The sequence below is a fragment of the Crocuta crocuta genome, unplaced genomic scaffold (assembly GCF_008692635.1).
Source record: "Crocuta crocuta isolate KB4526 unplaced genomic scaffold, BGI_CrCroc_1.0 scaffold61, whole genome shotgun sequence".
In the NCBI taxonomy this organism is placed as follows: domain Eukaryota; kingdom Metazoa; phylum Chordata; class Mammalia; order Carnivora; family Hyaenidae; genus Crocuta; species Crocuta crocuta.
This window is the reverse complement of record NW_027528369.1, coordinates 2,333,205-2,357,251: the sequence shown is the minus strand read 5'-3', so window position 1 is coordinate 2,357,251 and position 24,047 is coordinate 2,333,205. Positions and strand designations below refer to the sequence as shown.

Here is a 24,047-nt window from a genome sequence, read left to right as displayed (position 1 = left end):
AGAAGCACAAAGATCAAGTTGCGAATATTTCGGTCAGTAGGTAGCTCCCACAAGGGTCGAGACCCTTTCTGGTTCTATGCTGAAGTCTTGGCACCTAGCACTGGGTAGTCAGTACTTCCTGACCGAAGGGTGTTCCTGAGGGCATGAGCCCGCCAGCCCACTCTCCACACAGCCCTAACCCTAGGCCCTAAACCAGGGTTCTGAGCTCAAGAATCCATGAGATGTGGATGGTGTAAAACAGTGCGGCCCCACGGCAGGCAAAAAGCCTGCTGGAGGGAACATGTCGCAGCCTCAGAACAATTTTGCTCGGTGGTGGGCACAGGAGCCCCATGTTGCCAGCTTTTCTGATTTTTTTGAGAGTTAGGAATCAAGACAACTTTTCAGGAAAATATCCTGGTTTCAGTGCAACAAAACCAAACAAAAAAATGCGACAGGCCCCTGTTCTCTCCATCCTGGCTGGGAGGTTCTCCTCGTAAACGTGGCCCCCACATGGACGAACAAGCAGGCATAAAAATGTTCCCCTCCCTTGACTACGATCATGACATAGTCAGTAGCAATTCAGGGAAGGCTCTGCACATTTATACACCATCCTGCTTCAGACAGACTCAAACTGGAAGAAATGGGCATCATAGAGCTGCACCCTAGCTCAGAAGACTGAGGCACAAAAGACCGGATGTTTTTTCCTAAAAAAAAATTGCCCAGCCTGAAGAATCCTTGGGCAGGGAAGAGGTGGAGTGGGACAGAAGTGTTCGATGCTGGAGCTGACAGCATCTAGAGATAATCCATCCCCTTCTGCGGTAATGCTGAGTCAGGGCCTCCCCAAGGATGCTCAAGTCCTAATCCCTGGAATCTTGTAGACAAAAGATGGCCTCATGCTGCAAGAGGGGCTGCAGACGTGATTACGATCAGGGCCTCGAGATGGGAGATTAGGCTGGACTACCCAGGGGGGCCCCCACGGAACCACAAGCATCACTGGAAGAGGGAGCCTGAGCTCTGCCAGAGACAGTGAGGTGGCGCAGAAGCCGAATGCGGGGCAGCAGAGTTTGAAGGGGGGGAAATGACCACGCAGCAGTGAACCTGGACAGCCAGGAGATGGATTCTCCCCAGTGCTTCTGAAGAAGCCGGTGCTGCTGATGGCCTCACTCGTGGCCTCACTCGTGGCCCAGTGGCAAGGACTCAGACCCCCAGAGATGCAAGGGAACGGATCTGCGTCGTTTCAATAAAGCAAACATGCGTGGGACATGTGAAGGGCCAGCATGCACATGTGCACTCGGGAAAGTCTAAGAGTCCCCGACAGGGACGCGGAAACACGGCGGGTGTCCCTTTAGTAAGCCTCTCCCTGATCAGGCCAGCGGGTACGAGTAGAAACACCAGGTAACCAAGCAGTTACCAGACTTGGTAGAAAAAAGGGCCCTGGTGCGCAGAGACTGACAGCGCCCCGGTAGCTTTTCGGACAGAAAGGACGGTAACCCTTGCCAAAAAGCTGACTCCGCGCCCTGACTGAGACGTCTCCCCGTATGGACCTGTCACAGCGCTCTCTACCTTGTCAAACACTCAATCTGGGAACCATACAGGAACCAGGAACTGAAACTTCCTGCACTGACAGATAAAGTTGTAATGGCATTTTTTTTAATGCGTTTGGAATGCAATGCCGACGTCTTGGCTGATGGAAGCTTCTCCGGTTCAGCTGCTGAGTCTAGAAGGCACTGGGCGGCCGAGGCTGCATAACAGAGACATGCACAAAACCGAAGGCGGTCGGAAGACACCTCGGAAGATGCACAAAGTTTCGAGATTTCATCCTTACAGGCATTGGGGGCTGACACATCCGAGTCTGTCCATTTGAAAGAGATTATTTTCGTTCGTTTGGTGCATGGGATCACCAGGAAAATGGTGCTGGCAATTGTGCCAAAGTCACGTGAGCGAGCAGGACCACTCACTCTTGCGCTCTGTGCCACAAGCAGGGGCAGCGGCCCAGGCAGCTGGCGTAGAAGGGAATCAGGAAGGAAAGCTTATTGTCCAAGGACACTCAACAGCTGCACCTAAGGAAGACACCTCAACACAACTAGAGCCCGCCTCTGCAGAGGGTCCCTTCTTGTCACCCCTGATTTCTGAGTACCTGGCTCGGGTCACGGCCTATCGCCTCTGGAGGGACGGGCTCCATTACGACTTTCTGGTCCTCGCCACCAAACCACCGGCCAAATCCACAAAAATTACTTGGAATCAGGTTAGCTGTCTGAACCCGGAAGGGGGTACCTGCAGAAACCTCTCAGCTTGTCCCAACAACAACATCAAGAGATGCTATTTTATTCCACCGGTTACGGAATTAAATTACTCTCTTCCTGCCTTCTCTGCCTCCCTCCAAGCCTACAGCCTCCTCCTCCCGCAGACGTCTCTTCTCTGACCACTATTCGGGTTCTTTTTCTGCACCCGTAATCATACGGTGCTATCCGTTTGCCCGTTTCCTTCTAGCTGATCCTTACGAAGTAGGTCACGGCAAGAATTATTCTCTCGATTTGACAAACGAGGAAAAGGCCGAAAGTAGTTAAGTGACTTGCCTTACGTTAATGACAACCTGCGTCACGGGCAAGTTCTCATCATGATGTGTCCCCAGGAGTCTCCAATAAAACCCATCATTCCCGTTTAAGTGCTGATAAAACTCTATTCAAACACTGATATGGAGTTTGGTCTGATCACGGCATGGAATGGCAGGGTTGGACATCTGCGCATAACACAGCAGGAGATCCCGGAAACCCTCCCAGGCTCCAGTGAACAAGGCTGGCGTGCCCCGCGCTCCATACAGAGATGCTACCATGACGCGCTCACCCCATGGTTCATGCTGTTCCTTGCTTCTCACCCCCAAACTGAATAGACCAATTTCCTTCCTTCAGTGCAACAGAAATGACCTTGTCTTCTTTTTTCTTCTCTTTCCACTGGATACTTTTTTTTTTTCTGGATGAAGCTACTATCTGACCTCCAACCAAAAAACACCCAAAAGGTTTCCTTTCACACCAAAGATAATTCAATGCCTAAAAATGGTTAGTTAGAAAGGTCATTTGAGGACAAACTCACAGATACTAAGGCAGTCTTTTGAGGATCCAAGATCCAGGAAGCTAGGTAAATACCAAACTAACTTCAGTAACCTGATCGCCTTGCCTCCCATTCCCAAAATGCCTGCAGTGTAGTAAGTGTCTGTGACGCTGAGCAGACAAATCCCTGGGCACTCTGGACTTCCCATCTTTAAAAACTGCAAAACAGGAATATCGACTGTGTTCTATAGATGTGGAACAAGAGTTCAGAGAAGGGAAGTCACCTGCCCCAAGACACTCAGGTCGGACGTGGTGAGGCCGGGCTTTCAAACTAGGTCACGTCTGCCTCCAGAGCCGGTTTTTCTTCCCATGCACCCTGCTGCGTCTCCAGATAGAAACTCGCTACCTATCAAGCTTCCCCTGACTGTCAGCAAAGCTATTTTCAGCAGTGGTACCATTTCACCACACGGGAGCCAGGCTCATCAAATGAGATAATGCACAGGAAGACTCTGAAGAGTTGTAACCATCATTAATAGAAGATGTGGGGGGGGGGGGGATTTTAAAAACCAAAATAACCAAATGTCACCCATGGTGTTACCTGGGGCTCAACCACCACCGTAAGTGGCCAACTCAGAATCTTCTGGGGGGTTCCCTCCTTAGATGCAGGCAGTGAGCGGCAGCGCCCACGATGAGTTGCAGCTGGTATAATAGATAAGACGTACGCTCAAAAGGTCTTAGCGAAGGGAAGGGGAGTTACGCTAACTTCTTCCTCGTGATTTTTCTCTTGATTACAAGACTGAATGTGTACTTAAAGTAAGAGACACTTTGAGATAAATTAGCTTCTAATGGAAAGGGACATTTTGAATATTAAATTATACCACATGAATGAAGCAACCAATTAGCAATCGATACATATCCAATAGTTATGAACATCAGATGAAAAGGCAATTCATAAAAGAATAAATATAAATGGCCAAATGAGGAGCTGATCAATCTTACTAATAATCAGAGACATGCAAATTTAAGTGAGACTTTAAAAAAAGAAAAGCTAATCTCCAAGGTTGGCAAGGACACAGGGCAAATGCATATTCAAATGAGTACAAGTTTCCAAGGGGTGTGGTTTGATCAAAAACCCATGGAGAGGTTAAGGTTCAGGAACAAATCCCTTGATTTGACAATTCCGCTTGCAGAAAACAAAAGCGCAGAAACCCAGACGGGTACAAACATTTCATTACAAGATGTTCATCTCCATTCAGCAGCATCACCTAAAGCTTTTAAAACCCACCCGAATGTACCACCTGGGAGGAGGAGAAGAGGCATATAAGAAAACACGACAGTCGCTTAAGATGTCGTCAAATATGGGAAAGAGGGTCATGCTCCATTGGTCAACGGAAAAACCACACAAGGGAAAAATGCTCAGAATCCTATGTGCTGAAGATGAACAACAATTTCTGGCTGGGAAGAACTTGGGGTGATCCTTTTTCTTACCTGCGTCTTTTTCTTTTTACTCATCTGCACTTTCTAAGGTTTCCATGAGGAATTCACACCAATGACAAAGGATTTTAAAGGACGCACATGTGAAGGCGTACAAAGCTACTCTAGCCTGACACCTGGTGTGGGGACGAGCTTGACGGACGGCAGTCCTCGCCCCCCTTCCCCCCTCCCGATCATTATCCCCCAGTATCCAGTTTACAACACCGAGGAGGGGCCGGCATCCGGCCTGGAGCAGAGCCGTCTTTCACAGACTCGTTAAAATAATTGTGTTCGTTTCTGACTGGGTCTGCTGCCCGGGAAGCCTCGGTAAGGACGGTGCTCTACTCCTTGGGGCAATGGGGCTGCAAGCAGGATGGAGGGGGCCCGGGCACGAGGTCAGGAACTCTCAGCTCCAGCCCTGCAACCCCATTAACTCAAGAGCTGTGTGACCTCAGACAAGTCACCTCACCTCTCTGTGTTTTCATTCGGACTCGGTTTTAAGACGGCTGTGGACGCCAGGGTGAGAATTAAGTAAGACGCGTGTGGAAGCTGTGAATTCTAAACAGCTATTGGTAGGAGACGACATGACAGTGATCGATACCCACAAATCTGGAATGATTACGTACATTTTACAGGTGAGGCTGAGAACAAAAAATATTTTACTAGTTTTCACTCCCAATTCCCTGCAACTACACAAGAAGCTGTGTGGATTCTGACTCTGGGCCTCCCTGTGGGAGACATGGCGCACAGGGGAGGTCTCGCTCCCTCCACCTTGCTAGTCTCCCCCCAGGCCCTAGAGAAACAGGAAGCAGCACTGAAGTCTGAGCGTCCTCGCCCCGCCCCCACGTCATGCGCACAAACTCCCTCCGTTACTGTGCACACACAACCTCACATCCCCCCTCAGGGTCCAGTGAGGAACCCTAGACTAGCTGGCAGAGACAACACGACGGGGATGTGGCTGCGAACCCGGGTCCAGAGCACCAAGCAGCACAGCCTGCTGAACGAGTCATCTCGGATCAGAAACAACTGGATCCCAACCGTGTCACACAACCTTTCACCACAGGAGGACCCTCCCTCTGTACCTCACCGCGTGGGGCAAATGAAGACCAGCACTTCCTGAAACGCAGTGTCCTCTGTTGAGCCCCAGATAATAAATTTAGGCCAGAAACTCCTGCTTTTGGAATTCTGATCAATCTGCCAAAGTCTTCACTGAAGACAGAAGGCCTGCTGGCGACCCCCAAACGTCACTCTGGAAAAGGCCGAGAACACATGTCTGCAGAGCACGGTGTAGGTGCTGCAGAAAGTGCAGGGAAGGACACGGGCCACGTCAGACCAAATAAGCCAGGACCTCGGGGGTTTCAACTGCCAGCACACCGTTTGTCATCAAATCTACAATAATTCCCAGAATAACCATCTGGTTGTAACTATTTTTGTTTCAGAAAAAACAGACATCTGGATACGAATGACCGAAACATCTTTACTCTGGTGAAGACGTTTTGCAGTGTTACAAGTATATTCACATGCATTCAGGTCCCTTTATTCTTCAGGAGGGAAAAAGTGAGCTGCTGAGAAAAAGAATTAATAAAAGTATGTAATGTAGCGTATTCTTTCTGTCCCCATTTAAAATGCGAAAATAAGCAGTTTTATAAAGCCAAAAGTGTTTCCTTTCCTGGCCCAAATTTCTGTTTGAGAACTGAAGCATGCAATTAATGGGTTGCCTCAAACTTTAGTGAGAGCCAAAATCAAAATCGCACTCCTTAAGATCCTGTATGCACAGAGCCCTGGCTACTTACTTCACATTAAGTATTCGGTTTCACATGGCCTCTCTTATTTAAGAAACATATACTGGGGCCAAAAGGACATATTTTCTTCTAGTACAAAAACATACCATTAATAAACAGTCTAATTACAAATAAATTATATAATACTAGGGAAGGCTGGGGTGGCAGAGGCAGGGAAACTCTAGACTCTTAGTAAAAATTCTAAGATCACGGAGGCATTCCAAATGAACCTCAAACAGAGGCATTAATATTTAAATATTACAATTTCTACTTAGAAAAAAAAATCACATTATTGATAGGCCAGCACACTCAAAACCAATAATGTCAAGGAAACACATGCCCTTGTGTAGTTTGGCAGAACAGGGCTGCTCCCTGAACACAATGGACCTTTTTATTAAACGGATCTCTTCATCGTTGGCATTTTATACAAAAAAACAAAAGCCAAGGAAAAAAAAGAGAGAGAGAGAGAGAAAAGGAAAAGAAACAAACATGACACCAGGAACAGTCTTCAGTTTGAACTCTTTCACCGAGAAGTACAAGGCCTAAAAGATACATTAGTAAAGTAAAAGGCATTATTTAACAAAAATGAAAGCAAGACCAGCTGAGGAAGAAAACTATATTCAGCAGCCACGGCTTTTGTTTAATGGTATCAAAGAGCAACAGAGCCCTCTAGTGGAGGAAGGACACAACTGCATGAAGACCTTTCTCTTTCAGGCTAATTTACAGAAAATAGAGTCCTTTCTCCAGGACAGTCACTATGTCACTGTAGTATAGAAGACCAAAGATCTAATTACTTAAGCTGGATATTAAGTGAAATAATTTCCAAACTTTCAAACTTTGTAAAATACCTGCAACTTCAAATCAGGGTAGAAATCTTATTTTTTAAATATCCGCCTTAAGTTATGAGCTTGAATCATTGTCATTGAACAAAATTTATAGGACCCTCTCTTGTCATAACGGCACTGAAACGAATGAAAGCTAAACCTACACGCAAGTATGAAATTCAACTCTTCTCAGATGGCAAAAAATTTGAGATCTACAAAAAACATGTACAAACTTACACATAATTATATATCATTATATTTATATTTAAGTATTCTTTGTATATTATTACCAATTATGAAGCCCATTAGAATATTTCAATTGGTCTCTTCCTTTAGATATACAGCTTTCTTAAGAGGTCCACATACTGAGCTAGATCACGTGATCTCCATTGACATTCAGTGTCTAAGAATATTTAACCGTAAAATGGTCATTTAATTCATAAGGTACTCATTCTCAACTTTATGTAATATCAAGGGCTTTTTCCAATATTGCCAAAAATCTCTATTGTTTTGGAACAAAATAATTTTAAAGCCTTTTTACTTAGAATATACAGGTATATTTTAGCATAAAAGAAAAATGGTCAAAAAAGTTTTTAATATAAAATGACAGTTTAGGGGCGCCTGGGTAGCTCAGTCGGTTAAGCGTCCAACTTGGGCTCAGGTCATGATCACATGGTTCGTGGGTTCGAGCCCCGCATCGGGCTCTGTACTGACAGCTAGCACAGAGTCATGAGCCTGCTTCAAATTCTGCATCTACTTCTCTCTCTGACGCTGCTGCTCTCCCCTGCTCACGCTGTTTCTCTCTCTCTCTCTCTCTCAGAAATAAAAACATTTTAAATAATTTTTATAAAATAAAAAAAGAGTTTATATTTCCAAAAGATGATTTAGATTATTTCAGAAATTATCTCTCTACGAATGAGCCCCAGGTTCTTAAAAGGAAGATAAATGCCGAGACCCTACTATTCTGAGTCATGTTGACAGACAGGAAAGGAAAAGTGCAGCCTCCCAAGTGCAATGACAATAACCCTGTACGAGTACGTTCTGACCAAGAAAATGACTATAAGTTAGCCTCTGGCCTCGGATTCATGGGAGCTTTTGGAATAGCTGGGAAAAAAAAAAGTCAACACATGGTTCAGAACAAAAGGCAGAATTTAAGAACACTAGGTGTGGAAAAGAGCAAAGAGCTGAAGGCACAGAGTAGGCACGCCCAGTGCCTGATGATGAAACACAGGTGTAAAGCCTTCAGAAGACACTTGTCTCCATGAGGAAGACACTTTCGCTGCATCACTGCACAACTGGCAGAATTTACCCCAGATACGAAATCATCATGGGTAAATAGTAGGCTAAAGGACATGTCAACTCCGCTTTGGACCGTAATTTCAACACATGATTTAGGAGTAAGACCCCGAGCTTTAAAAAATGGGCTCTCAAAAGCCAAAATGAGCAATTTCCATATCATACTATAGTATCATTTTGGAATTCCTACATGAAAACCGATACCTTGATTTTGTTTCCAGGAGAACAAATTTAGGCGTGATTTTCACAGCTTGAGCAGGTATCATTGTCTCAAAATATATCAATTTTGGTATTTAAATAAATACACACCATTAGAATCCCTGTAACCAAACTTAGGGAGGGGGGTTACATAACATAAATGCCAATAGAAAATGAAGTGTCAGTCCTAAAATACATTTTACTGGTACATGCCAAGCTGGCCACCTACTATGTGTTCAGGGAAAGAGTTTTATTCCTGGTAACAAGTCCTCTGGCTCAAGCAGACCGGACTAGCCTAGATCTAAAGTCATGACACTTGCTGCAGCCCAGTATTATGGCAGTCCAAATGGTCAAAGGAACTTTTCAACTTGAATAAACTCTGGAAGGGATTTTAAAATCAAAATGTAACCAGTGGTGGTTTAAGGCTGCAAGGGGAAAGTTTTGGCACCACTGTCAATGAGCATCACACCAAATATATGTGATTTGCTCATACTTGTTTCTAGTTCTTAAATAGACACATGACAAAATCTGGATTTCAGGGTTGTTGTTTTTTTAATGTTTTATTTATTTCTGAGAGAGAGAGAGAGAGAGGCAGCATGAGCAGGGGAGGGTCAGAGAGAGAGGGAGACACAGAATCTGAAACAGACTCCAGGCTCTGAGCTGTCAGCACAGAGCCCGATGTGGGGCTCGAACCCAAGAACCATGAGATCATGACCTGAAAAGGAGTCAGAGGCTTCACCGACTGAGCCACCCAGGCGCTCCTGGATTTCACTTCTTAAAAGCGATCATTCTGCCTACTTGTGTCAAGAGAGTGTGTGAGTCCCAACAAAAGGGCCTGCCGACAGGAGACACCAAAAGGTTGGGTGCTGTCCCACATGGGGCTTTCAGTGAACCCCTCCTTGGAAGGACCCTGCATCCGACAAGCTCGTTAGCCCTCAGATCCAAGAAGGCAGCGCTTTACCCTGAACGATTTATATGCAGCGCCAAATCAGGGCGACTGACAGGCGGAGTCTTTACAGGGGCTTTGGGGTCCTCTGTGCTGGGAAATCCTAACCTAAAACATTCCCTCTCCCAAGACTTCCCAGCAAGGTTTGTATTTAACGATCACCATTAAATGAATGGTTGAAGCCATTTCCACTCATTTTTTACCCAATTGGAGCCGGCCAGCCACTAACTCTAGAGTAGTGACACACCCAGCCCTTCCCATCCGGCCATGCTGAGCACAAACAGAAATGAGCTCCCCCCTCGTCTCTACTGGTTAGCGGTTGGGACCGTGGGGTTCCAGGCCTCATGGCTTAGCTAGCAGAAGCTTTGGGTGAAGAGATGAGTCCCCCAGGGACAGAGATGCTGATCTCCACAGAGAGGGGTGCAAGCTACAGCTCTCAATCTACAAAGGTCTTCCTTCAGGTACAGAACGCTGGTTGAACAAAGGCCAAGGAGAGAAAAGTGTTAGTTTCTGAGGAGGCAACACCTGAATGCTGGCAGCTCCCTGGAAAGGGGGGCAGAGCTGAAGCCAGGGGTTCAAGACACTGGGGGGAGGGGATCCCCAACAGGTGTACACAGCCTGCCGGGGCATCAATTTATCTAAATTTTACCTGAGGTGTGGCTAATTTAGAGAACGTCAGGGGGACATTACATTAAAGGGATTACCATCATTTAAAGCAGGCAGCAAACCTTCTCTGCAAAGGGCCAGCTAGTAAATATGTCAGGCTTTGCAGGCCATATGGTCTCTACCGGAATTGCTCCGTTTTGCTGATAACACGAAAACAGCCACAGACAAAATGGAAATAGGTGGGTGTGGCCGTGTCCCAATAAAACTTTAGCTACAAAATCAGACATCAGTGAGATTTAGCCCTTGAGCCACGGTCTGGCGACCCCCAACCCAGACAGCTAAACCCCACCAGAAGTAAGACCGGGCTACAGACCTAACGTGTGAAAACAAAGACCTCAAGAACGCACGATGCTCGTGCTGACATCTCTTAAGAATCTGTAGATCTCCCAGGATCATTCTGATGTTTTTGAACTGAATTAAGTGGGAATCCCGCCAACTGCCTTACTTAGTACTACAAACTATTGAAAACTGCAAAAATTCTAGATATCGCTCTGCATCACGCAAGGGCCAGAGGAGGACAATCACACAAAATCTGCTCAGAGGCCGCTTCAAGGCGGGCAGGCTCCCAGGGCCACACGGAAGCTCATGAGGAGAGGAGTCCGCTCTCCCCACCGGACGAGCCCCGCCCATCGGAGAAAGCGCCTCACTGACAGCAAGTCCACCACAGCAATGCCTTGTGGAGAATGTAAAAAATATACAAAATAAAGAGTCACTGGAAATAGCGGGTTATAAGTCAGCATTTGCAAAGAAAATTGGGTTACCTGTGTTTTTCGTCAAGGAGTCACCGCTCCCAAAATAAATACCAGTGCACTTTATTCCAACCCCCCCCACCCCCGCCCCTGCCTTCAGAGGGAACAGGCTTTGTCCGCAAGGGTGAAGGCTGGACAGTGAATACACGGAAGGCGGGCTCTGCAGAGCAGCAAGGGGAAAGTGAACACCGACCCCGTTAAAGCTCTGATAGAAGATGATTTTCCTAAAAGCCCACAAGTCTTGGAAATGAAGATGCCCGATTCACTCTGCATTCAGTTATTCCATTTGAAATGGGCAGAAGAGTGGTGATAGCAATTTCTAAATTGACATGTTTCATAGTTCAGGAGAAGGAAGGACTTTATCTGGAAGCCACAGCCTACTTGGGCAAGGACACCGTCTAAGGCAGCCACGCGGGATACAAAGGCGAACTTAGGGATGCCGAAAAGCCACGTGCCTATCTTCAGCCTCTTTTCTTTAAGCCTGAAACCGCTGCTGCTGAGGGAAAGTTATTTGCGAGGATTTGACTGCTTGGAATTTTCAGTGCGATATTATTTCAAAAAGTAAAAATAAAAGACTTGAGTGTCCCCTGGACCTGTGCTTCCCAAGAGTGAAGAAGGGCGGCGGGGGGGGCGGTTTGAGGCCCAGCGCTAAAGGCTATTTCTGAGGGGAGGCCAGAGCTGGGGAAGAAAGCGGGGGGCTGTTTGAACAGGACAAGCTGGCTGCCCCCAACTTCCCCAACACTCTGTCCGCCCTGAGCTTTGGGATTTGCCACCACAGCCCCTGGACCACAGGCACCTGCCTGCAGCGTCCGCAAAGTGGATTATTATGGACATCAGACAGGAGGCATCTTCAAGAGGTCCAAGGTCCCTAATGGACACCACATTTGTTCTCAATGCTGCAGAATCCCCTTCTTTACAATGACTAAAGATCCATCGAGGGGCGCCTGGGTGGCTCAGTTGGTGAGAAGTCTGACTTCACCTCAGGTCATGATAGTTCATGAATTCAGGTCCCGTGTCGGGCTCTGTGCTGACAGCTCAGAGCCTGGAGCCTACTTTAGGTTCTGTGTCTCCCTCTCTCTCTGCCCCTCGCCCACTCGCACTCTGCCTCTTTCTCTATCAAAAATAAACACTAAAAAAAAAATTTTTAAAGATCCACTGAAACACAACCCTCTGTGTCATCCGGACCAACTCAACTGGTCCTGGGTCACAATCTTTGAAGCTTCTGACACTGCAGATCTGACAGAGCATGCGCCACACCCAAAGGTCTGCTACCTAACATCATAGAACAGCGTGTAAACTCTGACACAGAAAATAACCAGTGGTCACGTACCTTACTGATTGAAGGAAAAAAACCGTCTGAGCGCAAGAGTATAGGAATGAGATCTTTTAATTTCCTGGTTAACCAAGTGTTAAATAAAAAAAGAGATTTTACTTAAGTCCTTAAGCACTTTTTTTTCTTAATTATCCTACACTGTGCTGGTCCACACCTTCACATAGGAACAGTCAAGGCCATCGACCCAACATATTGCTTCTTGGGTGACTGAGGACCCAGCCATTATTTTGTAAATAGCGTCATCGTCAGTTTCGATATCACTAATGATTATGCAGCATCCACCCCAATAGAGAAGTTCAGAAGATATTCTGAACCTATGATGAGGTCTGAGAGCTGATGTTAAATAAATTCCTTTTCAATTTGTAAAGATTTTATTTGCCTCTTTGCCTTCATAGACAAGTACAGTCAAGAGTTCTGCTCTGGGACGGTCACCTGCTCGACTGTACGGGACATACGTTCACCTCCCACGGTCCCCCTGATGCTGTCGGGGGGTGTATGCAGGGGCTCAAGAAGAGGTTACTGAAAATCAAGAGGGACAGAGCAAGGAGACAATGGAGGAGGTGTGCAAAGGGTGAGAAGACAGAGCTTATGAAAGAGAAGGCTAACGGGGGGGCGGAGGGGGGCTGTGAGGGGCTAAAGGGCAGAGAGAACTTGCCAGAAAACACCCAAATGTAATTCTGTTTTATCTGTGTCAACCAACCTGAAGATGCAAACCCTTACTCAGAGCAGTTTGGGTCTCACAGGTATGTGCACTGATGTTAGTGGATCAAAACAAAGTAAGAATAAAACCGCACGGAAAGTTCCGGTACAAGCATGGGCTCTGCCACCGCTCCACTCGGGAGCCCTCGATGCTAAGGAGATGCACCGGGAGCCATCCACCTAGACGTCAGTAGCTGAGAGGGTTAACCCAGAGACTCAGACAAGGACGAATTCCCCAGCTTCACAGAGGAACAAGGTCCTGTTCCCAAAGGGGCTCAGCGACTAGCCGAACCCTGCAGCAGCCTCTGACCAAGGTCATGACCCACTGCTCTTCCCCATACTCCATGACCCATCAATTTTGGCTTCAAAAACCCAGGTCTGAAATGTGTCCACACACCACGCAGACCAGTCAGGAACCCTCAGACAGAACCTGCTGTCTCTAGTCCTTCCAAACCAAACAGCCACCGTCTTTGGCCGAGTGTCCGGCCCTCGGAGAACTCGCAGTCGGGCTCCCTGCCCCCCTCGTGTGAGAACAGTGCGGCTTCAAAAAAGGCCACAGAACAACTGCAGAAAAGGCCGTTAACACATTTCTAAATGAGACAATCACTATAAACACTTCATTACAGTTAAAAGGTAAGCAGGTTTCACTACAGCGCTGATAAAAATGACAAACAATGGTAAGTTTCGGCCTACCTATGCCTGAATTGGCCCCGGTAACCACGATGACTTTGCCAGTGAAATCCCGGCCCTGGAGTATCTCCATGGCGGTGGTGCTCCCGTCATATCTCTGTCTGCTGGTTGGCTTTGTGGGATTGTCGTCCACAGTAAATGCCAGTCTTGGGTCCAAATAGGTGGTTCTTTTATTTATATGGCTGCAAAGGAGAAAGGAGTGAACCCGGGCATTTATAAGCATGAGATAATCTTACAGTTTGGGCGAGGCAAACCCCATTTCTCATGTACTAGAAAGGCTTATTCTTAACCCCGAAAAGAACTGGCATCCATTTAAGTCTGTCTTCTGGCCTCCAGAAGGATTACACTCCTGCCTGGAAAGATGGTCATCAAAATCCTTCTCCTCAGAACTGCCTGTAAAATATGCTGTTACATACAAAAAGCATTGCCTCGTATCCGGAGATCTTAAAAAAGGAGGCGGCTTTGGGCTTTTTTTTTTTTTTAATCCATGTAAATGTGGCTGTAAGATCTCTCAGCCACTCTTATCCTGAGATTTCAGTGAAATATCTGAACCCTGTGCAAGGACATAAGAAAACTGGTGGGAGATAGAAACCTCAAAATGATTTAAAAAAAAAAAAAAGTCTGAACATTCTGAAGTTGTAATGATTTTCATGTTAACGCAGTATTCATACCTCCGGCAGGCACTGTACTTGTGACCTGGAGTTGAGTTAAGCCTTGTAGAAACAATATTAAAATACACTGGTTCATGTGAATTACTAGGTGACTCCTATGTCACAGATTTACTCCTTTAAGTTTTAAATGTACTCTCTCGGATCAGAGACAAAAGACCTCAAAATATCTTAAAAACCACTAAGAACTAACTCCACTGAATAGATGAGATTTTGTGATTCAAAGTTTACTTGTACTACGTGTGCGCACTTAAAATGATATAGTTTAAAACTCTAGGGGGCGCCTGGGTGGCTCAGGTCATGATCTCACAGTTTATGAATTAGAGCCTCGCGTTGGACTCTGTGCTGACAGTTCAGAGAATGAAGCCTGCTTCAGATTCTGTGTCTCCCTCTCTGTCTCTCCCCTACTCGCTCTCACTCTCTCCCTCTCTCAGAAGTGAACAAACATTAAAAAAGGTTTTTTAGGGGCGCCTGGGTGGCTTAGTTGGTTAAGCGTCCGACTTTCGCTTAGGTCATGATCTCGCGGTTCGTGGGTTCGAGCCCCGCGTCGGGCTCTGTGCTGACTGCCAGCTCAGAGCCTGGAGCCTGTTTCAGTCTGTGACTCCCTCTCTCTCTCTGACCCTCCCCTGCTCACGCTCTCTCTCTCTCTCTCTCCTAGAAATAAATAAAACATTAAAAATTTTTTAAAAAAAGGTTTTTTAATCTAGACTCATCACCCTGTAAATACAAAGAGCCAAGAAGAATCCAGCTTCCATCTTACTTATAGCCAGAGCTGTGAGGGAAGCGTTTGACGGGCACCATGTGAGACCCCATGGCGTGCCGGGGGGGGCGACCAGCCGGGGCCACGCTGCACGCCTCTCCAGGCTCCTCCCTGACCTCCCTCAGGGAGGCTGAGAGAAGCTAGGGTGAAAGCCTGTGCACCATGGAGGCCGACCTGGGCTTCCTGCCCCACCCCGCCCCAAGCACCAGCTTCAGACCTCACACCAGCATGCGCAGGTGCACAGGCTCACAGGCAGAGGCCAAGGAACTACATGGGAATTTAACATCAATGCCCAGTGGGTAATGTGATAAATTATAGTATATCTGTAAAAAAAATAATAAGACTCCATGGCCATTGAACACCACTGTCTTAAAAATAGATATATGAGAAAATGCTCATAAGATATTTCACGGGAATAAAACAGGTTAAGGAACAGTTCACACAGTACATTCCTTACTTTAGTTAAAAGAAAGCATGTGTATAGAAACCAGACTTAGAAAAATAAATCAAAAAACTGTTAAAAGTAGTTATTCCTACTGATAAGATTAGTTACATATACTACGAATTTTTCTATATTCAAGGTGCATTACAACTGAAAATTCCTATTGTGAAGCAAAACGAGGGGCACCTGGGTGGCTCACTTGCCTGAACATCTGACTCTTGATTTCAGCTCAGGTCATGACCTCGCAGTAGTGAGATCGAGCCCCACATCAGGCTTAGGGCTGTCAGCATGGAGCCTGCGTGGGACTCTCTCTCCCTCTCTCTCTGACGTGCGCGCACACACGTACATGCACACTCTCTAAATAAATAAACACACTTTAAAGGAAAAGAAAAATGACTGAGAATAGTTCCTATGTAGCCACTTACTCGACAAAAAAAACTTGTCCGTTCTCATCGGTTTCTTGTTCCCATCCATACGGCAAATCTGAAACACAGGAAGACTGGCAGGTGTGTGCACGGCAGGGGTGGGGTGAACGGACACCCAGGCCCTGGGTCGGGGGCCCCATGCCCTCCACCCCCGGCCCGAAGCCGTCCCAATGACCAGCAGCCACGCTGAGCCACATCAGCTGTTACAGAAAGCCAGTGAGATACCGCCTGGGCCGGCCCGCCCCACTCTCCTCGCCTCGTCTGCCACGGCCCGCGAGCTCCTCCCCACAAGGAGAGAAACTTCAAGGAACGAGAGCGGCCTGTCGCCCCTCTGACTGTGACGGTTTTCTTCTTCCGTGAATACTTTAAATACAAGGTTCTTTGCTTTAGGAGAACAACATACAAACCTCCCGCAATTCGTTTCCTTTTCCCAGTTTTCGGGTGTTCCCACTGGGTCTTCTCTTCAGCGTGACTGTCAAAAAAAAAAAAAAAGGTTAAAAATCCACAAAAAGCAGTAAGTGAAGGTTACACTTCTAAAACTTAATCAGCTGCATTAAGTCTTTTTCCCTCCCAAACAATACTCTCAAGAGTGGTAAAGCCAGAGCTCAGAAAAGGAAATACTCAGAACATAAACGTTACGGTTTGCATCGGATCAAATGCCCTGGGTGAGGAGGAGAAGCAGCTGGAGGAAACCTCTGGAAGGAAAGTCGCTGAGCGGCTCGGAGGAGGGAGGGAGCTCTGGGACCAGGTCTGGGTCAACTCCCGGAGCTCAGCGAGGCCCTCACAACAGCCACAGGTGCTCCGCAAGTGTCTCAGTTTTATTCTGGGCCAGGTGCCCAGACTTCAGCCTGATGTGTGATGCTGATATTTACATATCATTACACAAAATATGAATCTTCTCAAACGTTTATTCTTTCCACAGATGAAACTTCAAAGTGTTTTAAGCACTGACTCCCAATTGCTCTCAAGACTGTAGAACGCAGCAGGATAGCCCCAGGGTCACCTAACTGCCCACCTCGCCGGGTTACTCAACGTCAGAACCTCGATTTTCCTACCTGCAAAATGGAAAGAATCCTAGAACCAATCTCAAGGAAATGCTCTGGGGAAACGTGCATAAAGGGTTGAACACAGTACCTAGCATATATAAAAAGCCTCAAAAGTGCTACCTATTATTTTAAACAAGTCAAACAGACAAACTAGTCTCGTTTCTGTGGTAAATTTAGCATTTTATCTAACAGCATACAAAGTTATAATTAAAATCAGGAGCCAACAACAGACTAGACACACCTGCCAACAGATGATGAAGTATCGGGAAAAACATAAAATTACTTCATAGGAGAAGCAGCTGGATGTTACAAGAGGCATTCAAAGGGGAGGCTGGATTTCCTAGAAGGTCACACACTCATGCCCCAGTAGAAAATGATAATTAATCACTGACATCTAGCTGATGATAAAATCTGCACAGTGCTTCCCTACCAACTGCTTTAAAGAGAACAAATAGAGCAAGAACCCACTGTCAGAATTTACACCCGGCAAGCAAGGTTTTTCCGGGAACTGCAGGCTTGTGGTCTGTTTTTGCAATGTTCTGCAGTGGCAGATGCAGGGTCACTGCGGACACTGGACTCGGGGCCACAGACCCAGGCTCCCGCGTGCCTGCAATCGGCCAGCCAGGCTCCCTGCCCCACGCCCGCCGCACAGAATCACTGAAAGGTAAGGGACGCTCTACCTGGGACAGTGACTAGTGAACAGTGAAGTCACTGTACAAATGTCGGGTTATCAGCAGCAACGACCACCTCTGCTTGCACACTGGCCACCATGAAATCCTACTTGCAGAAAGGGGGACCCTGAGTCCCCAGTAAGGACGAGCCGCTCCTCGCCCACTGGAGGGACCCCGTCAAGGGCACCCGCTGTTCTGTTCTTTGCCCTGCTGAACGTCCTGCTTCCCAAGGCTTACGGGGCACCTGGGTGGCTCAGTCAGTTGGGCGTCTGACCGCAGCTCAGGTCATGATCTTGAGGTTCATGAGTTCAAGCCCCACGTCGGGCTCTGTGCTGACAGCCTGGAGCCTGTTTTGGATTCTGTCTTCCTCTCTGACCCTCCCCCACTCATTCTCTGTGTCTCTCTCTCTCAAAAACAAACCTTTAAAAAAAAATTTTTTTTAAGAGTTTACACGTGATCACACTTTCCTCTGCCTGGTGTCACGAGGAGTTTTCATCCCATGGGCAGGCATTAAATGAGCTCTGAGCCGAGCGCCATGAAGACCTCCCTTGAAGCTCCATAAAGCGCCCCTGTGAAAGGAGCCCGGACCCTCACACCCCCAGCCCTGTCCGTGTGGCCGCCCCAGCGTAAAGAGGGAGAATGCGTAAACGTTCTCCAAAGGAGCCGGAAAATTCTCTCAGAACAAGTTTTTGCTATCCTGAGAGACAGTTAAAAAAACAAAACAAGCACTGTCACCCTGCGTTTTTCTTCTGACAGAAAATGCCAAGCCAGGCTCCTTCCACGGGCACTCCTGACGCTCCAGCCAGGTCGCTCTCTGCGGGGGGCTGTCCTGTCGTGGGTGCTGCGGATGCTTAGCTGTGTCCCCCGCCTCCGCCTACCACATGCTGACAGCCCGTCATTGTGCAAACAGAACGCGCCTCCAGACATTGCCAACTGTCTGTCCCCTGAAGGACACAGTGTCCCCGAGGGAGGACCCCAGGCCTCACAGCAAAGAGTGTGATTTGGGAGTAAGAGTGTCGGCGCCCACTGCTCATAACTGCTGGCCCTCCCACTCACCAGCCATGTTCCCTTGAAGAGGTGTCTAACCTCCCTGTGCCTCAGTCTCCCCATTTGTAAAATGGGGCCAGTAACACCACCCGCTCCTCACGGTTACAGAGGGCTGAATGAGAGGACATGTGTGAAGAACTGAGAACTGGGCCTTGCACACAGAAGTACTGATTTGAATAAATACTTACATGCAAAACTTAATTAAAAAGTGTTCTTAATTGTAACCCAGAATGACTTTTAATGAACAGAAAATCACGACACACGTCCCCAAAGTGTTATCTTCTTCTCCTTTAAACAGAAGCCCTCTTCTGTGTTTTTTCAATAAGCTTGTCATTTAAAGAGATAATTAACAGTGATCTTAATTTAAACCAAAAGAATCAAAATTAAATTCATACCACATTACATGGATATCATCTCAAGTATGCTATTCCAGAAAAAAAATTTTTTGAAGTATAGTTAGTTAACTTGGAGACTGAGAGCAGACTGTGAAGATGGCTTCAGAAGAAAAGGGGGCCGGGGGTGGAGGGCCCAGGGGCGCAGGTGACTGCAGGGACAGCACCGCGCACTGAGACCTCGTCCTTCCGTCCCCACCTCCGGGCTGGGCCAGAGGGGCTGCTCTGGACCAGGTGAGGGAGGGAGAAACGCCGCCCTCGCTCTCTGGTGCCCGGTTCCCCCTCAGGGGCAGGATCATCCTCTCCCTGAAAGCCCGGCCCAGTGGGCCCTGGAGCCAAGCGACCCGTGAGCTTCTGAGAGCACCATGGGCACGTGGGAAACCATGAGAGACCCACAGAAGCCACATGATGGGACAGGGGCACCGCTATGAGCCAGGGAGGGGGTCTCATTAGGATCCCAGACTGTCGCTGGGAGCTACAGTCTCTGACCTTGGGGGTGGCCATGCTGCCCTTGAGAGGAAGACCATATGACAACAGTAAGGCCGAAAGGGCAGTTTTCTTTTAGCCCATTAGCAGTTTCCCGAACCCCAAGGGAGAACAAGTAACACCTTCAGAGATAAAAGAAGGGCTAGGATGCTTGCAGGTCAGGAAAGATCAAGGGGAATCCAGGAGTAGGACTGGTCGGAGGCCTCCTTCCGCCCGGAAGGCTGAAGAACAGAGGGCCACAGAGACTGGAGAGGGGGACCCCCAGTTAGGACCCAGCCAAACCCTGTCACTACATTCAGTGTAAACAATGGGACGAGACAGGCCAGTTTGAGACCCAAAACACTGGGGAGCGGTGGGCGGAGGGCCTTGGAGACGGTATATGCACTCCGGCCGCAAGCCCCCCCCCCGAAGCTCTCAGAGGGGCTGGCCGGGACGTGCAGATCTTACTTACAGCAAGCAGCTCCCAGACACTGGACCCCATCGAGGAAGGAGGCAGACGGGAAAGGCACCCATCATAAGGGGAAAAAGCAGGGGAACACCAGGCTCCGGGGAAACCTGAGAGGAAGCCAGGAAGCCTCTGGGAAGGGGCCTGAGCGAACGAAGGGAGGCCCCGCACAGAGCAGCAGGCGGAGGAGGGCTCTGACAGCCAGGAGGCCGGTCGGTCGAGGGCACGGCCTTCGCATTCCCAAGCCGCCCACTCGCTCAGGGAGGCCAGGGGACACCTTCGGGGGACGAATTACTTCACTCATTACACAGGCACTTCTGTTTCCCAGGTGCTAAGCACGGGAGATACCGAGGGTAACAAGGTCCCCGCCCTCAGGAAGCTTACAATCCCGGGGAGGAAGACAGCGCAAACCAGGAGAGAAGGGCTATATGACTACAGACAAGGCCAGGGACCCTGACTCGGGTAACCAGGTGCTGGGAGGAGGGTGCCGGGGGCGGGGACAAGGGGAAGGTCTCCTGGGCAGGAGCAGTTAAGCTCAGCTCTGGGGGGATCCAGGCAGAGGGAACGGCCAGTGGGCGCTCAGAAGCTGCCTGGAGCCAGCCCCCCAACAGCCTAATGGCTCCCTGCGGCCACGCTCCTCCCTTCAGTTCTCCAGGGCCAGACACCATCTTCCAGAAGAAGGAAGACGTACACCCGAAGACACTCCCTGGCTCCAAGCCTTCAGTGGCCCCCCAGGGCCTGACGCTGGAGCCCCAGCCCCTCCATAAACTGTGGCCTCAGTCTTCCCACGGCTCCGGCAGCACGCGGGCCACACGGAGCCCTCCGCTAGGCTGCCTCCACCTGGGCCTGCCCGAGCACGCCCACTTCTACCTGTGCGGAGGCCACCTCTCTGGGGCTCACCTGCGGGGCCCCCCACCTACCACACCTGCGTCCTGCCAGCAGGCTACACGGGAACCACCCACACGTCACTCCGGCTGGTAACACCGGTGACAGCTGGGTCTTATTTATCTCAGCATAAGGAGCACCCAGCAAAAAGCCTGGCACGTGATAAAACCCCACTGTGTCTTGAATGAATAAACTCTCCAAGGTCTTTTTTCCTTTCTTTTCTTTTCTGGGTTTCTTTCTACCAAGCAACCAAAGACAGCAGCGATTTCCAACCTTGGAGAATCGCCTGGTCCGATTTTACAACATACCAGTGGAGGCGGGGAGGGCCCAAACCAGTTACATGAGAATTTCTGGAGGAGGATCCAAGGATAAGATATTTTCTGAGTTTTCAGATAATATATTGTATGTAAATAAGATATTTACATCTGTGTTTCTCAAAGCCAACTGAGAACCTACCTTGCAGGGAAAGCCTAGAAATACAGATTTCCCCAAGGTGGGTGTCGGCGGCCTGAGGGTCTCTGAAATCTGTACTGAGAACCACTGGCAGGTGATTATATCAGACTTAGGCGGTGCTGTCACAGCTGCAGAGCAGGTAGCGGGCGGGGGAAGTGAAAGTATTGAGTACTTATTAGATCTGTGCTAAGTGCTTAAGTACGCTGCCTGAATTGGAACTCTAGCAGCCCATTTTACAGATGAAAAAGACTGAGAGTTCTTTCAATGGCCCAAAGTCACACACTTAGTGATGGGAAACAGGGTCTGTTACTAGTGTTTCCAAAACTTTGCGGGGAAACTTCCGGAATTCTATTATATACACACACATCAGTATGTGTATGTAGATATACATATGCATAACTATATTAGGGCATTTATTTAAAATACATACTTCGAGCTCCCTGCCCCAGAACCCCCGAGGCATCGGTTTTTTTGTTTGTTTTTTCTGACTTCTTTTTCGGGAGAGGGAATAAGGCTCTTTAGCCACCATGACTTCGTGCAGCGCCGCTTCCTGAGCAGCAGAGGGCGCGCCTGAGCGCCGCCAGGTGACCCCACCGGACCCAGGGCGAGAAAAGCAGCCGACCCCTCCTCAGGACCTCGGGGGCCTCCCTGAGGAAGCTCTTTAACTCTCACCGCCGCTTCGCGCGGCCCTCGCGCCCGTCCCCGCGCAGGGGGCGTTCGGGGCAGCGCAGGGGCCCGGGCGCGCGAGGCCGTCAGGGCTCCAGGTGCGGCCCCTCCAGGTGCGTCCCAGGCCCGGCGGCCCCCCTGCGGCCCCTTACTTGGCGTAGTAAACCCAGCCGTCCTTGGTGGTTCTCTGCTCCCAGCCCGGGGGCAGCTCGTCCTCGCTGTCCGTGTCGTCCAGACCCGCGTAGCGCAGGGCTGCCATGGCGGCAGGGGAAGCGCTCGGTCACCCGCTCGCTCCGGTGCCCGCTGTCGGGTCTCCTCACCCAGGAACTCTCTCCCGCTACAACCGAGCGCCGCGCGCGGCGAGACCCACACGCTCGCGCCTGCGCACTGCGCCGCCCAGAGGCGCTCAGCCGCCTCGGCAGCTGGAATCCAGTCTCCGGAGATTCGCAGCTGCCGGGATGAAAGGGGCGTGGCCCTGAAAGACCGGCGGTGAAAGCACCGCGGAGGGCGCACTGCCGCTCGGCTGGAAGTAAAACGCGGTGGGCGCTCTGTGATTCTGGAGCGGAGCTTCGTCCTCCTCCCGGGCCGCAGGGAAGGGGCGTGCGCACCCAGTCCTGGTCCAGAACTCCGCCCGCGGCGGAGCGAGTTGCAATGACTTCCGCGTTGTTCTGACCAATCCTGAAGCAGCGCCGGCAAATGAGCATCCTGGGAAATGTAGGCCGGGCCGAGCTGGCGCAGAGCGCGGAGCGGAGAGCAGGGGTGCGGATGTTGGTGCTCTGGGCTCTGGCGTCTCCTTCTTCTAGGACAGTGTGAAGGGTGGATGTCACTGCTCAGAAAGCTTCCAGAGCCTCCCATCACGCAGGCTGATTCACACACTTTATTGTGCATGGAACCGTAACGTTATAAAACGTGGGAACGTTAAAAATGCACACGTCCGCAACCTTCCAACGACCCAGCGTCGGAAAAGTTTTTTTTTCCAGCCACAGCAAAACTCTGTTTATAAGTAAAGGGCTACCGTTGATAAAGGGCCGAGTTCTGGGCCAAGAATTCATGGACTTCTCTCTTTCATGTGCCGGACGCCTCCGTAACGTGGGCAGAGTTAGAAGACAGAGCAGAGGAATGACTCGCAGTGGAGACTCTATTGCTCATATTAGTGACTTATTTTATCTGCCTGCTCCTGACAGAACTCACTGAGCGCCGCGTCTCTTCTTCTATCGCCAGCACTTAGTAAAAGGCCTAGACCTACAAGTTTATTGAATGAAATAAATTAATGCATCAAGGTGATGGCTTAGGTTTGGCCCCCTACAAATCGACTTCGTTTAAAACGAAATTCCCAATTTACAAAATGGCCTCTCTCAACCCCTCGTGGGGCACCGACAAGTATTCTATACATGTCCTGTGTCCAAAACTGGAAGCGTATCCTTAACGTGGCCTTGTCTACGGAGTTTTCTAGAACATTCCCCGATTGAAACTTGCTCCCCAACTCAGCATTCCAGGGAAATCTGCTGACCAGAATTTTGGTGGCCTACGTCTCAGAAATACGTAAGCCTCCATCAGAGAAATTAAATATTTAAAGGGGTGGGAGGATGGGGAGAGAGGGGGCTGTGTGGCTTTCAGGCTTCCTCGGGTCCTAAAATTGATATTGCTTTGGGATTCCTGCCCTGTCTGCTCTTTAGGGAAGACACTTGCTTTCCTTTGAAGGTGCCCAACCAAAAACAAACCTAATGAAAAGTCTAGTTTAGTTTTAACAGGTTTGCTATCACATCTCAGATTTATCAAAATATCACTCTCCAATCCATGTGCATTTAAATAAGTTAATTTAGGGGTGCCTGGGTGGCTCAGTCGGTTAAGCCTCCGACTTGGGCTCAGGTCATGATCTCTCGGTTGGTGGGTTCGAGCCCCCTGTCCGGCTCTGTGCTGACAGCTCAGAGCCTGGAGCCTGTTTCAGATTCTGTGTCTCCCTGTCTCTGACCTCCTCTG

At 48.9% G+C, this 24,047-nt stretch overlaps 1 protein-coding gene across 1 annotated transcript in view; it reads right to left on the bottom strand.

Moving 5' to 3' along the window:
- Window positions 1-22,439, bottom strand: part of WWOX (WW domain containing oxidoreductase) — a 951,312-nt gene extending 928,873 nt beyond the window's left edge. The window contains exons 1-4 of the mRNA XM_077754050.1: window positions 22,220-22,439; window positions 16,384-16,448; window positions 15,977-16,034; window positions 13,685-13,863 (exon numbers count right to left, since the gene is read on the bottom strand). Coding sequence (XP_077610176.1) covers window positions 13,685-13,863; window positions 15,977-16,034; window positions 16,384-16,448; window positions 22,220-22,326 — 409 coding nt within the window. The 5' untranslated portion in view covers window positions 22,327-22,439. The remainder of the gene's footprint in view (window positions 1-13,684; window positions 13,864-15,976; window positions 16,035-16,383; window positions 16,449-22,219) is intronic.
- Between the last annotated feature and the right edge of the window lie 1,608 nt (window positions 22,440-24,047).